The sequence below is a fragment of the Carassius gibelio genome, chromosome A17 (genome assembly GCF_023724105.1).
Source record: "Carassius gibelio isolate Cgi1373 ecotype wild population from Czech Republic chromosome A17, carGib1.2-hapl.c, whole genome shotgun sequence".
NCBI lineage: Eukaryota > Metazoa > Chordata > Actinopteri > Cypriniformes > Cyprinidae > Carassius > Carassius gibelio.
The window spans coordinates 15588945-15605690 of record NC_068387.1 but is presented as its reverse complement, the minus strand read 5'-3'; the positions used below and the strand labels follow the sequence as shown (position 1 = coordinate 15605690).

The 16746-nt window shown below is 37.7% G+C and overlaps 1 protein-coding gene across 5 annotated transcripts in view; it reads left to right on the top strand.

Annotated features, from left to right (window-relative positions):
• The window catches only part of LOC128031551 (tetratricopeptide repeat protein 7B-like), a 34793-nt gene that overhangs the window by 546 nt on the left and 17501 nt on the right, over nucleotides 1–16746 (top strand). For 3 of the 5 annotated variants that reach the window (XM_052619867.1, XM_052619866.1, XM_052619864.1), the window contains exons 2-15: nucleotides 1143–1297; nucleotides 2371–2539; nucleotides 5261–5394; nucleotides 6017–6138; nucleotides 9933–10011; nucleotides 10199–10371; nucleotides 10610–10673; nucleotides 10918–11055; nucleotides 11572–11655; nucleotides 13342–13446; nucleotides 13595–13712; nucleotides 14291–14348; nucleotides 14475–14547; nucleotides 15382–15542. In XM_052619867.1, coding sequence (XP_052475827.1) covers nucleotides 1143–1297; nucleotides 2371–2539; nucleotides 5261–5394; nucleotides 6017–6138; nucleotides 9933–10011; nucleotides 10199–10371; nucleotides 10610–10673; nucleotides 10918–11055; nucleotides 11572–11655; nucleotides 13342–13446; nucleotides 13595–13712; nucleotides 14291–14348; nucleotides 14475–14547; nucleotides 15382–15542 — 1633 coding nt within the window. Of the gene's footprint in view, nucleotides 1–1142; nucleotides 1298–2370; nucleotides 2540–5260; nucleotides 5395–6016; nucleotides 6139–7142; nucleotides 7164–9932; nucleotides 10012–10198; nucleotides 10372–10609; nucleotides 10674–10917; nucleotides 11056–11571; nucleotides 11656–13341; nucleotides 13447–13594; nucleotides 13713–14290; nucleotides 14349–14474; nucleotides 14548–15381; nucleotides 15543–16746 lie in introns of all 5 variants that reach the window. The other 2 variants (XM_052619865.1, XM_052619863.1) reach the window with 1 other exon arrangement.

Below are 16746 nucleotides of genomic sequence, written 5' to 3'. Positions count from 1 at the left end.
TAACGTAAAAATATAGGAGTCTCTTTTGCATTTGATACTGTTAAATGGTGCATATTCAAACTTGAAAATTTTCATTCAAATTAAATCACACAGATAAAGAAAACTGCAAAGTAATACATAGTTAAGAATAGAATAGGACTGTATATTTACCAGATATTAGTTAAAATTTGAAGGAATTTTACATATTTAGAATTTTTTTTTATTGACAGATTTCAAAATAATTTATTAAAAAAACATAAAGTTTGTGTATTTGCATTTGTGAATGTAAAATAATTTATAGTAATCAGAAAGAATAAAAAAAAATATACAACAAAATTATACTTAAAAATCTGTAAATAATAATTTTAAATATTATTATAATTATTTATTAATGAATAACAATAATATGTAGGTCATTTTTATTTTGTTTTCATAATTGTATGTATATGTATATATATATATTTATGTATTTTTACAAGTAATACAATTTCACAAAAAGAACATTTTACATCAGTATCATTGGTGAAAATCTGGAAGATGTATTATTTGACTGGGCTAAAATGTATGAATTATAGGAGCCTGTCCTAAAGGTTGGTTTAATCTGATTTACATCTGTGGATTAAATTGCACGTTTCCATCTTTATATTTTGCCCTGTTTATTAAAAGGTATATATTAATAGGAATTATTGATTCGTCTCATTCAAAATGATTATAGTTTTATGATGTGCATGTAAGGCAGCAGATTAAACCACACGTGATGGTTCTCAAAGCTGTGCCTGTGCGTGTTAAGACCTGTAAGAATGGTTTCAGGTGCAAGACTGGATTATATCAGGGCATTATTTAATGCTGTTTTCACAACCAGCACTTCCCTCTTGCCCAGTAAATGTGTTTGTGTTTTGACTTTACAGTTCAGATATATGCAGGTGGCATCTCTCCACAGTTACTTTTTCAGACAGAAGAGAAAGATGAAAGAGATAGCTCATCCAATTATGACAATTTTGCCATCATTTGCAGTGGTACATTTAAGAATGTGTGTGCATAAACTTGCAGAATGTTATTGTGATGGAATCATCGTAGTGTATGATTTATTAACCAGTTCTGTCTGTGTGTGTGATTACATGAGTAAATTCAGGTGCCCAGACAAACCTCTGCTTCTCTTGTAGATGATCTCGGAGAGCTTCTGCTGGGGGAGGCCAAACTCCAGCAGTACCTCAAGGAAAACCCCATCAAGCAGGGATCCAGTCCCCGCGGGCCCCGACCAGTCCTCCAGGAGGTACGGAAACACTTGACGGCTGCACTTGATCGGGGAAACTTAAAGGTAAGCCTGAAAAGTCAGGATCATCACTTCTGTTTGTAACACTGTATCGGTGTGATGAAAATTAAAACGAAAACCATTTAAAAAAAATCTTTCTTGAAATAAAATAAACATTAACTGAAATAATGTCAAATATTAAATATACTGTATTTTAGCTAGTTGCCAAAGCAACATTTCTGATTTGCATTTAATTTGCCATTATGTACTAAAATAACTGAAATAAACTTAATAAAAAATATGTATAAATATAAACTAATAAAATCGACACAACCAAATGAATAAAACTCTAATTAATGTATATTAATGTAATAACTAATCAAATAAAATTATGATTAATAAAGTTATAATAATTAGTAAAACAACAAAATTATTAATACCTTAAATAAAACTAAAATGAAAACAATAAGTAAAAATAAAAACTCAATATGTTAAATTGTTTGAAATAATAGTAGTATTTTAATTATACTGAAATGTATCTAATCCATGATCATAATGTAAAAAAAAAAAACTGTATTCTCACAGTATGTGTTTTGTGTAAGACACATATCAGTGGAATGGAGAAAATTTGCTTTAAAAAGTGATGCTTAAAAAAATAAAAAATAAACCTTAAGAACACCGCACAAGATGCTGTAAAAGATGTGAACCTAAGTGTAGCTGTCAAACATGTATGTTTACAACCATGGAAAAACAGCTCAAAGGAACGCAAAAACACACTCTTTGAAAACGGCCCCTATGTGTGGAATAATATCTCGGCATTTAAAGATTCAAATTCAGTCATTTATCAGATTTTTAAATGAGAAAAACCAAAAGCAATTTATCATATCCAACAATACCAAGTTTTGGGAGTCACCGACAACCAGATTACAGTAGTAGTGGAATAAAAAGTTAAGCTAAGTAAATCTCAAACTGACTTAAAACCAGTCATGGTTGGGGCCTTTCCAGTGTCACTTTTGTTTATCTGGATTTTAGCAATGTATTTAATTTAGTCTAGTTCTGTTTCTGAGAATGTGCGGTGATTGTGGAGCTATATTTGATTTACTATAGTACACTGTATGTATTTTCTCTTTCTCTCCCAGCCTGAGTACATGCAGGAGGCCAGTCTGGTCATGGCTAAGCTGTGCTACGTGGAGGGTGATTACGGGGAAGCACTGAATCAGTACAGCCGTGTGAATCTGGATGAGATGCAGCTGGTAGGGTCTCCAGTGTACAGACTCTCCATGATTGCTGAGGCCTATGCCACCAAAGGTAAATAATCAGTGTAGTAACTCTAAAGAAAATAGAGCTGCTGGGTTATTACATAGCAGAAATGCTGTCTTTGTGAAAGCACAAACCAGAGGCTGCGGTTGCAGTTTTACTGCTTATGTATGCGTTGTGAAACAGACCTAAATTATGTAAATTGCTTTGATAAGGATGTTTTGACTAACTGGAACCGAAACAACGAGTTCCTGCAATATTCCTGCAAGTCCATATTTGTGTCCTTACTGAAAGCAGAATGCTGCGCAAAGCAACTAAATCACAGCAGTAGGATATTTAATATTTGAAAAACAGCAATGTAAAGTGTGTTTTTTTTAAACCATTGCATTTTACTATAAATATAGTATAAATTCAATGTAAATTCTATATATTATGTTACTGTTAATGTACTGATACCGAAATAGCAATTTTGCATTAATGAAGTGATATTAAACACGTTTAGAATGTCTATGTAAAATGCCATATCTCTAGTTGTTTTAAAATTTTCTATTAATCAAAGAATACTGAAAAAATTTTAACAGTGTCTCACAACAGTTTTCAATAATAGGAAGTGATTCTTGAGTACTAAATTATATTGAAAGATTATAGAATGATTTCTAAAGGATGTGACAGTGATGTCTAAAATAAAGACTGCTGAAAATTCAGCTTTGTCAGGAATAAATTACATTTAGAAATATATAAAAATTCGAAAGCAGTTTATTTTAGTTTGTAATAATATTTTACAATATTGTTTTACTGTATTTGATCAAATAAATGAAGGTGAGCATAAGAGAGTTCTTTCAAAAATATTTAAAAAATCTCACCAACCCCAAATTTCTATCAGTAGTGTACATTTAATTAAATCAGCAGGTATATAATTACAAAACATATTGTTTATTTTATTTTTTATTTATGTAATTTTTAATTGATTTTAATTAAATTTTAATTCATCTTTAGCTTTGACAGAACAGTGCAAAGCTGCGTCACAGCTTCCTGCAGTTCACATTTTGACCTTTGGGTGGCAGCCTTGCTTTAATACTTGATGTGATGCTCTGCAGAGAAAAGTGTTTGCTACTAAATCCTTTGCTCTGAACACACACGTACACACACACACTCTTAATTCTGAGCACAGTGAATGTGTTTGCCAGGACCGCAGTGTGAGGTCTTTGATCAGAGTTCTGACAGATCGGCGGTGCGGTGGGGCTCTGGGGAAAAACTGCAGGCTGGCACAGAGCCCGTCTATCCAATCGCCTAAAATCATCTCTGGGACTGACAACTGCCTTTACAGGGGGGCAGCTTCCTCCCTCAGCCCCGATCATCCATCACACCCCAGCTACCGCACGCAAACACGTGTGTGTGTGTGTGTGTGTGTGTCATCTCACTGGCACGTCCTGCCTCGCCTCCTGTGTATAATAATTCCTCGTCCTCAATCTCCTTCTTGCTGCCATGAGCTGCTTGTCACAGCCTGTCCTGAGGCGTCAGATTTACTGCGGTCGTTTGTGCAGGACTTTAAAGAGCCCGGTCAAAGTAATGGGGCTTGTCTTGGATCTTCCTATTATAACGGGCTTTTAAAGCTGTAAGGAGTGGGATATGTGTGTTTAGAGCAACACAGCGGTCGAGAGGACCAGATTTCTGTTGAATGTGTTATTTGTATCTAAACAGAAGTGAATGTTCCTTTTTCAGACCTTCTAGACTAAGTTCAGGCCTCCAGTGTAGCAGGTCTATATTAGGTAAAGGGATTTACAGCATGTAGACACACTCTCTCACTCCCTCTCATTCAGTTTTCTTGCACGTTTTCTCTTTGGGCATCGGTGTGGAACAACAAGACCATAGAAAATCTCTTTGCCTTCCTTTCTCATTATTTTGTCATTATTATAATTAAAAAATAATTGTTTTCTATCTTATTATATATATATATATATATATATATAAAAAAATCATTTTGGAATCATTTTGTGACTTGCTACCAGACAGTTTTCTTCATCCTTTGATATCTGTTTATAAGCCGCTATCTATTATTGAAGCATTTTGAAAAGTGGTTAGGAGGTCTACAGTTTCTGTTTCCTGTCCCATTGCCATTCTGTCATGAAAACTTGATCTGCATGGAGAACCCAATACTAACACCAGCCAAACAAACAACTCTCATCATGTTTACCAGCCACCTGAGTGCAGTCTGCTCTGTTTTCATGCTATGATGTGACTTTGGAAGCTGAAGCCAGTAAACAGAGACTGGCCACAGATTGTGTGACATGTCTAAGGAAACGTACTTGTATTTTTCCTGCATTACTTGGCTCTCAGCTGACCCAGACAGGGCAAGGTGATACGGCAGTGGAACAGACATCAGCTCGTGCTAAAACATTTAAAGCTTTTCTGATTTGTCTGAAGTCTTTGATTTTCTGTATATACTGTAACATGTATATTTCAGTGTCTCACTTCCTCTTTCCAGCCAGAAATAATGAAACTCGAATTCTATGAATCTATGAATGTCATATTTGGTATGAGACTAGCCTGTGGTACATGCATACTAAATCTAATCACTACTAAATCAATAACTTAAACAACAATAAATGACCTTGGATGACTTATGAAATACTGTATACTGTTTTTTCACAGTTCAGATTATCTTTATTTAAATGAGCCGTCATAAGTCATAATCATCCTTCTGAATGTGAGTGTGCCTTTCTAGCTCTTGGCATGTGTAAGTCATCTCATCTCTCTGCTGTTTGTTCCTAGGTCTTTGTCTGGAGAAAGTGCCCATGGCGTCTCCGTCACTGTCCAATCGTAATGCGGACCGAGACCAGGAGATCATCACTTGTTATGAGAAGTCTGGAGACATCGCCCTTCTTTATCTCCAGGAGGTAGAAAAGGTATTTCCAAATGTTCATTCCCTACTGTTTTAGTCCAGTTCTCATAGACATTAAAACGTACAGTGATTTTGTAGCTGAGGACAGATTTGCACAGTAATGCTGCAGAGTGTCCACCATCCGTGAGACTAATCTCTCAGAGTTCACTTTCTTGCACAGTAAGATGAGTCTCTGTTTCCCTTAGATTGTTTTCACACCACTAAATTCTCTTTGGTGGAATATTCGATAGTGTGGCACACAGATTCATTCCCTTGCATAGTGTTCAGTATTTACAGTGTTGGCGGAGAAGTGAGGGAGCGTAGAGAGAGACCGAGAGAGAGTGAATGATGGCAAGAGAGGAGAACGGCAGAGCTTGTGTTCTGCTGCAGTGTTGACGCTGCATTTTTTGGGTGCAGCCAAAGGTTTACATTTGACCTCCATGCTAAAACTCGTACCCTCCTGACCGCCGTTCTCTCTAAAGTGTTCTCAGGGTAAATCTTGTAAACAGTCTGACTCTGTGCTTCTTTTGAAGACATACTGTATGGTTTGTATTTGCTGAATATCTAACTGGAAGTGACCAGGAAAGAGTTTGAGCTTGTATCAGTTATGAGTGACAGTAATATTTGTTGACTTTGACTCTCTTCAGGCTCTTAGTGTTGGCATCCAGAACCGAAGTCCAAAGCCCGGTCCGGTCACACAGGAACAGGAACTTGGCTTCTTCCTGGAGACAGGACTTCAGAGGGCTCATGTTATTCATTTCAAAAATGGGTGAGTATTTGTGTGTTTATATTATCAGGAACTAAAGCTGGGCGATATAGCTAATATATAGCTAAAATATATCCATATTTCTTAGCCTCTTGACAATATTTGATATGTTTTAAAATGTTATTTTTAAAAGCTTTATTTTGAGCGTACAGTCAGTGTTGCAAACTAGCTTTAAATTGGTTAATATAAGAAGCAAATGCAGGAAAAGAAATAAATAGAAAGAAAGAAATGATATATATATTTACATTTATAATGTTACAAAGGATTTCTTTTTCAAATAAATGCTGGTGGTCTTTTGATTTCAATTTGATCAATTTATCAAAGTATCATTGATAATAAAAATAAATGTTTCTTGATCAATTCAGCACATGAGAAGAATTGCATGACACTGAAGACACAGTTATGACTACTGAAAATTCAGCTTTGACATTACTTTAATAAATTACATTTTAAAATGTATTAAAATAAAAACCTTTATTTTAAATTGTAAATTAATTTCACAATAGCAAAAAAAAAAGTACTTATATATAACTTAACTACCCTAAAGGTTTTAATTGCAATGCATTTTTTGAAATTATTATATATTCTGAATGGTTATGCAAAAAAAAAATATATATATATTATTTGACAAAATTAAATGGTCATGAAGATATGTAGCTTTACATCACCAGAAAAATCATCTCAAATATGTTGTGTGTATAATATTTAATATACCATCCAGCCCTCTCCGTAGCACAACATTGCTGTCCATTCATTTGTTCGTACTTCTCTAGTTTTCTCTTCTCACTCCTCTTTCCCTTGGACATGTGCTTCAGTGAGCGGTCTTGGAATCTGCTGAGCTTTCTGTCTGCCCACTAACTCTCTGTCTGTCTTTTTGCATTTCTTTTTTCCAAATGCTTCATTGATCCTCTGTAGTTCTCAGGTTGTGTGTGTCTGTGCGTTTCATGTTATTTATGTGTGTTCTGATGCCACACTCTCCCTTGCACCGCGGCCTCTGCACCATGGAGCCGTGTGTTTAACGACTACTCGTACGTATCCCTAAACTCTCTTCATGTAGAGTAGTGCCATGCTTTTACTGTAGCAGCTTCACACAGAAGCCAGAACCTAGTAAACCGCCTACATAAGCAGCCTTTAAAGCATCAGGGTATGCTCTCAACATGAAGACTGCATGAATACGCTGCATTCCAGGTTTTTTTTTTTTTTTTTTGCTTTTTGTACCTTCATGCATAAGAACATTCCAGAATGCAGTAAAAAAAAAAAATTATGAAAATATTGATTATAAAATTACTTTTTAAAATAATTTTTAACCCAAAAATCTGTAAATCTGTTAATTATATTGAAATGACTGCTCTTTTAACCTTCTTTTCACCAAAGGATCCCAATTTGTTTTTTTCACAATTATAAATATAACACCAATTCATTATATTTCGGCATGATTTCTGAAGGATCATGTGACACTGAAGACTGGGGAAAAAAATTCAGCTTTGCCATCAAATGTATAAATTACATTTTAAAAGTAGAATTTTACACAGCAAAAATATTGGACAGAATTGGCGTTTCGCTGTATTTTTATCAAATAAATGCATCCCTAGTGAACATAAGGGACTTCTTTTAAAAACAAAAAAAATATTGCTTAAGCCAAACTTTTAAAAGCTAGTGTAACTATAGCAGACACTTTTGCCAGACACTGCCAATGCACTTCCAACTGTATCCAAAACAGCTTAAGGTACATATTTGATCAGTTTATTCCAGGATTTCTCAGGAATCTCATGGGTGGACAAACCTCTTTCAGCTGTAATTTGACTTTGACCTGCTGATTGTAGAGAAACGGAGTAAGCCCCTGTCCCAAATCGAACCCTAAACCCTTGTGGTGTTCCTCTGAGTCCACACTTTCATGACAATGCCAATTTGACTGCTGGGTAGAAGTCTAGGCAGAAGTGCGCATCGAGGGTGCTCAGTGGTTGCAGATGGGGTGCTAACGAGCATGCTTCTGATGAATGGGACACCCTGAAGTGAGTTAAAGTGACGTGACACACAGCCAAGTATGGTGACCCATACTCAGAATTCGTGCTCTGCATTTAACCCATCCAAAGTGCACACACACAGCAGTGAACACACACACCCGGAGCAGTGGGCAGCCATTTATTCTGCAGCGCCCGGGGAGCAGTTGGGGGTTCGTTGCCTTGCTCAAGGGCACCTCAGTCATGGTATTGCCGGCCCGAGACTCAAACCCACAATCCTAGGGTTAGGAGTCCATCTCTCTAACCACTAGACTGTGACTTCCCTTCTACTAAGTCTCTTGGACTTACCGGGCAACAGCCATTGTAACTAAGTCCGCAAGACCACAAGTGCACATAAAGAGTGCAATTTGGGACAAAGCCTAACAGATCTAGTATGCAATCTAGTCGGTGATCTTACTGTTGTAGTAGGGAAAGGGAAGGCATGGGAAGGTTGAAGAAGTAAAACACAAGTTGTCCATCTTATTTCCTATTGGTTTGTTTATCTTTATTGTTTTCTCATAGTGAAATTTCTCTTTTCTTTTTTTCTTTTTTTTTTTTGATTTGCAGTACTAGTGTGAAACGTGTGGTGGTCTTACACATGGCAGTATGAGAATCTCCATCATTATTTATTTGTGCAGTGAGTGTGTGTGGTTGGGGAGGGATCTTCCATATGGATGCAGGTGGGGCATCTGTCGGTGCTTGAAATGCATCTGTGTGAAATACGACCGCTGCAGTGCTGCATTGTGGGTAATGTATCTGTTAGGCTCATAAATGATTGAAAGCAATGACTTTAAACCTCACACAAAATGCATGTACTACAGGATAACAAATGTTCAGTCCTCCGCCTGTGTGATTATAAAATCTCTGTGGAGTAAAAGACAATACTTTTGTCTAAATAAAAAAAATCACTATAAACAAAAAAAAAAGTGAATTTAGGCATCACAACATTATAATATACTGATTCAAATAGATATTCATTTTGATAAAGATAACATTAAGCATTGTTTTAAAAGTATTAGTGTTTTAAAGATAAACTTTACGTGAGTGTTAGAAAACAGTGAAGATAATCAAAATGTAAAAATACAGGAAACTTTGTGTCTGATGAAAGAAATTGCACACTTTATGTTTGATGGCACACAGTTGTGAACAGTGAATCTGTGATTTTAGCCAGTGCAGCACTTGGAAAGCATTGACACTTATACGTTTAGCATCGGATGAATCCATTTGACTGTGTTTGAACTGATGCTCGGATCGACCATTTTATGTATTAGCTCTGCTTCTCTCTGTCCTGCTCGCTCTCATATACCTATTTCTACACTTCTGTCTCTCTTAACTACTGTACTGCTTCTCCCTTCATTCACGTGCATCTCTGCAACATTTCACACCTCCACAGCCAGAAGCTATATTATCTGGCCTTTTACACACATGTCCATTCATTTTGTGTGTGTTTTAGTGTGCTGTCAGTTTGTATATTGCAGTCTGATGAGGATATTGAACCCCAGTCACTGACAGGCGCTAACACACACGTTCACATGTTGTGCGGTGTCAATATAAAGTGCTAATTGTGACTTGCACATGACTGTAGAACCCCAGAACTCCTGCAAATCTGTGTGCCCACCAGGACCTGATAACTTCCTGTCCACTGACAAGTAACTGCTTTAGTCTGACTGTTGATGCTAGAGCTCAGGTCCGATCAGTCCTGAGGGTGTGTGCACGTGTTTGTCAGCCATCAGGTTCTTTTCAACTCTCTAGAGGTGATTAATGGATCGCTTTTCTCTCCATTTCCCGCTGCTCCAGTAACCTGACCCGTGGTGTCGGCCGTTTCCGAGAGATTCTCAGAGCCGTTGAGACCAGAACCACTCAGAACCTGCGTATAGTGAGTTGTGTGTTTATGACTTTGTCTTGTTGTCCATGTAGATTTCTGGTACTTCTGCTATAGTTTAATTATATACATATATAATTTTATAATTTTGAGGCCCCTTGGAAGTTTGCTGAGGTCCCCCATTGGGCCCCTGGTAGAGAACCACAGATCTGTAATCTGAAGGTATACTGTATGTGTTTAGACTATCGCCAGGCAGCTTGCAGAGATCCTGCTGAGGGGCATGTGTGAACAGAGTTACTGGAATCCACTAGAAGACCCCCCTCACCACTCCCCCCTGGACGAGCTGCTAAGACACTCCCCCCACACTAAGGACTACGCCCTCAGCCGCCGCCCGCGCATCTACTCAGGAGAAAAGTAGGACATTGAATTCAAAATAATAATAAATACTATAAAAGTATAATGGTAATCCTGCAGAAACGCTGGATTTTTTTGTATATTGAGCTGTTTCATGTATATTGTTCATTTGTTTTGGGGGGTGGAATAAATTGATCAGAATCCTGGAAGTTTGTTTCTTGTCACTGTATTTATGATGTCATGGATGGAACAATTCTTGATGGCCTTTCTCTCTCTCTCTCTTTCTCTCTCTCTCTAGTTTGTTTTGTCCTCAGGAGAACACAGAGGAGGCCTTACTCCTGTTGTTGATCAGCGAGTCCATGGTGAGTAACAGTGAAGATTCTGTGACCCCTTGGTTCAACCATCGGCACAGGAGAACATGTGAATAAAGTCAGCATGCGGGGTACTGAAAGCAGAGCTGGAGAATCAGAGATGCTTTAGCTTGACCTCAGCAGAAACAGAGACTGGAGTAATGGCTCCTGAAACTCAGCTTTGCCATCAGAAGAAGTGCAATGTGATCATGTCGGTTTGGGGGATTGTGTGTATTGATATCTGTATTTATCATAGGCTAACAGAGACGCCGTACTGAGTCGAATCCCCGAACACAATAATGACCGAATCATCAGCCTCCAGAGCGCCTCACTGGTGTACGACCTGCTGACCATCGCACTCGGCCGACGCGGACAGTATGAGATGCTCTCAGAGGTGAGGTCCTGCCCACGCTCCTCACCATGGGAGCATTTTTGGGGTGTGTGTGTGTGTGTGTGGTTTGTAGTCCGATGTTTTCATTAGTGTACCTGGACAGATTTTTCTCTTCTGTCTCCATCTGTTGATCATGCTGTTGTTGATAATGTTGGACTCAGCATAACCTTTGCTATGTCTTTTATATTTAAAGATTTTATGGTTGTGCAATCACAGGGCCCTGGGAGCCTACCATATTTATTGTGTGTGCCTCTGCAGGATCGTGTGTGTGTGTGTGTGTAGCTGTTTAGTATATAGATCTAATTATTCAATGAATTGCTCTCTGCTAATCTATTGGTGTGATTAACTGTAAAGCCTCAGAGACACACTGAAGCCTGTGGCATGCTGGGTAATCTTCAGCAGGATACATGGCCTGGCTCTGTGTTTGACCTTTGTGTGTGTGTGTGTGTATCTGTTGGGGGGTCATAATTATTATTCTCAACTCTTATCTGAAGGTATGTTCGTGTCTCTTCTCCACAGTGTCTCGAAAGAGCCATGAAGTTTGCCTTTGAGGAGTTTCATCTCTGGTTCCAGCTTGCTCTTTCCCTAATGGCTGCTGGGAAGGTTAGTGTTCTATTTTCTGCCTTCCATGTACCTCAGAGTTCCCATTGTCATGGAAAATAACCTAGAAATATCAGGCAATTTTTAAGTTGTGATTTCAGTGCAAGGAAAATTAAAAATAATAAAGTCCTTTCATGTCATTTATTTCAATATAAAATATCTTACAAACCCGATTCCAAAAAAGTTGGGACACTGTACAGATTGTGAATAAAAACAGAATGCAATGATGAGGAAGATTCAGATTTCAATATTTTATTCAGAATACAACATAGACAACATTTCAAATATTTAAACTGAGAAAATGTATAATTTTAAGGGAAAAATAAGTTGATTTTAAACTTCATGGCATTAACACATCTCAAAAAAGTTGTGGCATTCCCTCTTCTTTTTATAACAGTCTGCAAATGTCTGGGGACTGAGGAGACAAGTTGCTCGAGTTTAGGAATAGGAATGTTGTCCTATTCTTGTCTAATACAGGCTTCTAGTTGCTCAACTGTCTTAGGTTTTTGTCACATCTTCCTCTTTATGATGTGCCAAATGTTTTCTATGGGAGAAAGATCTCAACAGAAGGCTGGCCATTTCAGTACCTGGATCCTTCTTCTACGCAGCCATGATGTTGTAATTGATGCAGTATGTGGTCTGGCATTGTCATGTTGTAAAATGCAAGGTCTTCCCTGAAAGAGACGACGTCTGGATGGGGGCATATGTTGTTCTAGAACTTGGATATACCTTTCAGAATTGATGGTGCCTTTCTAGATGTGTAAGCTGCCCATGCCACACGCACTCATGCAACCCCATACCATCAGAGATGCAGTCTTCTGAACTGAGCGCTGATAACAACTTGGGTTGTCCTTGTCCTCTTTAGTCTTCTTTTTTTTGACCTATAGAGTTTTAGCCGCCAACGGTGAATTGCACGGTGGATTGTGTCCACGGACAATGTTTTCTGGAAGTATTGTTCTGATTTCCATTACAGTAGCATTCCTGTATGTGATACATTGCCTTCTCAGGGCCCGAAAATCACGGGCATCAGGTATGGTTTTCACTGCCACTCTGAGAGGCTCTTTTTATACCCAATCATGTTGCCAATTGACCTAATAAGTTGCCAATTGGTCCTCCTGCTGTTCCTTATATGTACATTTAACTTTGTTACCTGTCCCAACTTTTTTGGAATGTGGGAATTAAACTTCATGTGTTTGGAATTTGTCATGAAATCCAAAATGAGCCAATATTTGGCATGACATTTAAACATTTCTCACTTTCAGCATTTGATATTTGATCTATATTCTATTGGGAATAAAATATAAATTTATGAGATTTGTAAATTATTCCATTCCTTTTTTACTCACAATTTGTACAGTGTCCCAACTTTTTTGGAATCAGGTTTGTATACATTTCATACTCAATACTATTCTCTTTATATATATATATATATATATATATATTGGGGTCAGTAAAAATCGTTGAAGATTTTGAAAAAAGTTTCTTATGCTTACCAAGGCAAACACTTGTTCGATCAAAAATATAGTAAAAACTAGTGTAGCAAAATAGTATAAAAAAAAAAAAAAAACTGGTTTGTGCTTTTTATATATATATAAAAAAGTAAATGTAATATATATATATATATATATATATATATATATACTGTTAGAAATTACTCTGAGTCTAATCTTGGTGTTTGTGTGTGTGTAGTCGGCCCGAGCAGTGAAGGTGCTAAAGGAGTGTATGAGACTGAAGCCGGAAGATCCCACCATTCCTCTGCTGGCCGTCAAGCTGTGTATTGGAAACCTGCACTGGGTAATAAAAGAGGAATCATGGGAAATACGCACGGGCTCAACCGGAGGGCTGACCCTGACCTGTTTATGGCTCTGTAAATCCATTACTGTTAGACTGTCCATGAACAGTGAGACGGTGATGACATGGGGTGTGTATTTGTGTGTTTTAGCTGGAAGAAGGTGAGCGCTTTGCTAAAATAGTGATTGATATGGGTGAGAAGGCGGCTGAATTCAGGGCCAAAGGCTATCTAGCTATTGGTCTCGTCTACAGCCTGAAAGCCACAGATGGTAAGCATACCTGCAGTACAATGCACTGTATATGGCATTTCTATACCATTATATGACTGTAACCTTTACTGTATCTTCTGTAACACACTCTATATTCTCCATCTAATCCCTGTTTTGTCCTCTATAATTCACTCTGTATCTCTTTGAAACACTCTATATTGTCTCCTTAATGTTTTTATATCGCTATATACTCTTTATCTACCCTGTAACACACTCTGTACTCTCCCAGTAGTCTTTTATACTATGTCGTTTTTTTCTCTTCCTTATATAATGCACTTTAAAACCACTTTAGAAAACATTTAAAATTCTTTATACATTTTCTCTGCATTCTATAACGGGATCTATACCCTTCTATAATTCACTGATACTTTATAACCTCTCTCTTTTCTTATATAACACACTCTGTAATGACAGTTACATAATTTAATAATCACTCAGTAATGCTTCATTATGTCTTCCCTCTGTTACACATGTTATAATCCTATTATATCCTTTCTCTAACGTTAAGGTATCTAAAACCTTGCAGATTGTATCTTCTTCTTACCATCTTCTCACATTTATGTTGTCTTTCTTAACAGCATCTCTTCGAGGAATGCAGGAAGAGTATCAGAAAAAAGCACTGAGCGCTTTCCAGAGGTGATTTTCAGACTCTCCTAAATGTAATATCTTATTTAATATGAATTGAATACTAAATATCTCTCTCACACACATACACACTGATGAAAAACTCTGTCTCTCTCTCTCTCTCTCTCTCTCTCTCAGGGCACAGAGTCTGTCCCCCACTGATCATTTAGCTGTTTTCTACCTGGCACTGCAGCTGGCTGTATCTCGACAGGTAGGAGAATCAACATCTGCTGTTTACACACAGGTAGTGAGAATGAAAACTTCTCACTCTCAGATGATGGGCTTCTACTAGAATGATGACTCAATAACTAAGTGATGCATTGGCACATGGTTAAATTCATCTGCATCAAGCCACATCTAGGGCTGGGATAAATGCCCCTCCAAAAAAATGTATTATTTTTTTATTATTATTATTCAGTATTGATATTTTTCATAATATTCATTTCATACCATTTAAAGAGGAAGGACATGCACTCCACGTGTTTGTTGGACCTCAGGAATGAATGTAATCAAACATCTTTCTTTACTACTAAATTCCGCATATTAAGCTACCTTTTAATTTAGGGCCCCATTTTATTTCCCCTCTCAAATTTAGTTTTTTTCCTGAATTCTATGTACTATGATTTCAGTGTATCATCAAAAATTATGTATGATGATATTAATTCCAATAAAACTATGAAAATGAAAATGAATATGAAAATATAGCAATTCATTTACAACTAAACATTTACGACATAATAGAACTTGTATACTGCACAAATTAAAACAAGAATGAAAAATTATCTTGGTTATATATGACTATAATGTTTTATTAAACTTTATCAATACATTTTTTTCATTTTTTATTGATTTATCACTAAACCCTAGCCATATCCCACTCTTCTTACTATGGGAACTTTATTTTGCTCTTATTTCCCTCTCAGTCTGTCTCTCTCCCCAGATGTCAGTCTGTTATTTTTCCTTCTCATTTCTCTCTTGCTCCGTTTAAACAGTCATCTAATAAAAGCATCTCTTGTGTGTGTGTGTGTGTGTGTGTTAATGTCAGATTCCAGAGGCTCTTGGTTATGTACGACAGGCGTTACAGCTGCAGGGCGATGATGTTCATTCCCTGCACCTGCTGGCCTTGCTGCTGTCAGCTCAAAAACACTACCACGATGCTCTCAACATCATCGAGATGGCCCTCAGCGAATACCCCGAAAACTTCATGTAAGTCCCTGTCACACTTTATCAAACCTCTCGAGCTTGTAGTTAGATGTAGCCTTGTTTTTTTTGCCTGCGCTGAGTTGAGGCAGTTGTCTGAAGCCAATCCGAGAATGGAAAGGAGCCTATTCTTGGATCAGAGAACCAATCAGATGATTCCATGTTCTTTTGCACCACATTTGTAAAGCCTCACACATGCATACACAAACACACACAGTCGCAGGCAGCGTTTAGACATTCAGAGGCATGCCACAGTGCCCACTCTAATGAGAATGTTTGTGTTTGCTGTAGCAGCTGGGATAGATGGGTACATATCTGCTGCTGGCATCTTCAATTAGACGAGTTAGAAGTATGCGCGCGTGTGTGTGTGTGTGTGTGTGTGCTGGATGTTTGAAGCACTGGGCAGTCCCAACGCAAATTCCCTTCTCATTCAATTTGATCAGAGTCTCCTCCATCTCTGTATTTGTGTGTGTGTGTGTCTTGTTGCTCTTCTGGCTGTGTGCTTCAGCCACTTACATAATAGAAAACAGCTTCCTCCAATTCTATGCTCCTCTTTTTCAACATGTTTTCCCCCTCAGGGTTTTGGTATTGTGCGTATGTGTGTTTGTCCAGTTTGTGTGTGTGTTTCCATGCATTTTGCTTCATTGCCTTGAAAGGAAATGCAACAGAACATCCAGCCCTCCTTATTCCACATACACAGACACAGGCGACAGGATTAAATCAGCGATTGTGTGGGTGTCCTATACCGTGCAAATACAGAGATGAAAGCGCAGCTGATGAGAATGTGCCATCAGCTCTCTGAATTGGCTGAACTCGGACCAGCATGGCCTACAGAGACTGGAGCGTGTGTTTAAAGCGCTAACCGATCTCTGCTCAGCAGAGTCGAGCAGCTGCATTGACAGCGAGCTGTTGAAGAGCAGGCTCTATATATGGTATCTGCTTCACACATAAACACACACATCTCTTCACATGCTGCCATCTCTGATTATAGAAATGGCCATCTGCACTCTTGATGGTGAGACTTTCGCTCAGCTCGAGCAGATCTGCTGTCTGCAGAAATGTGTGTGAAACACGGGTGTTATTAGAGGAGACAAGATATAATACTCCACAATTATTCATCCGCATATGCACAATACTAAGTGACACTCAGTATAACAAAAAAAAACATAATTTGGATAATTGTACATAAATTGGTTAATATTCGATAATT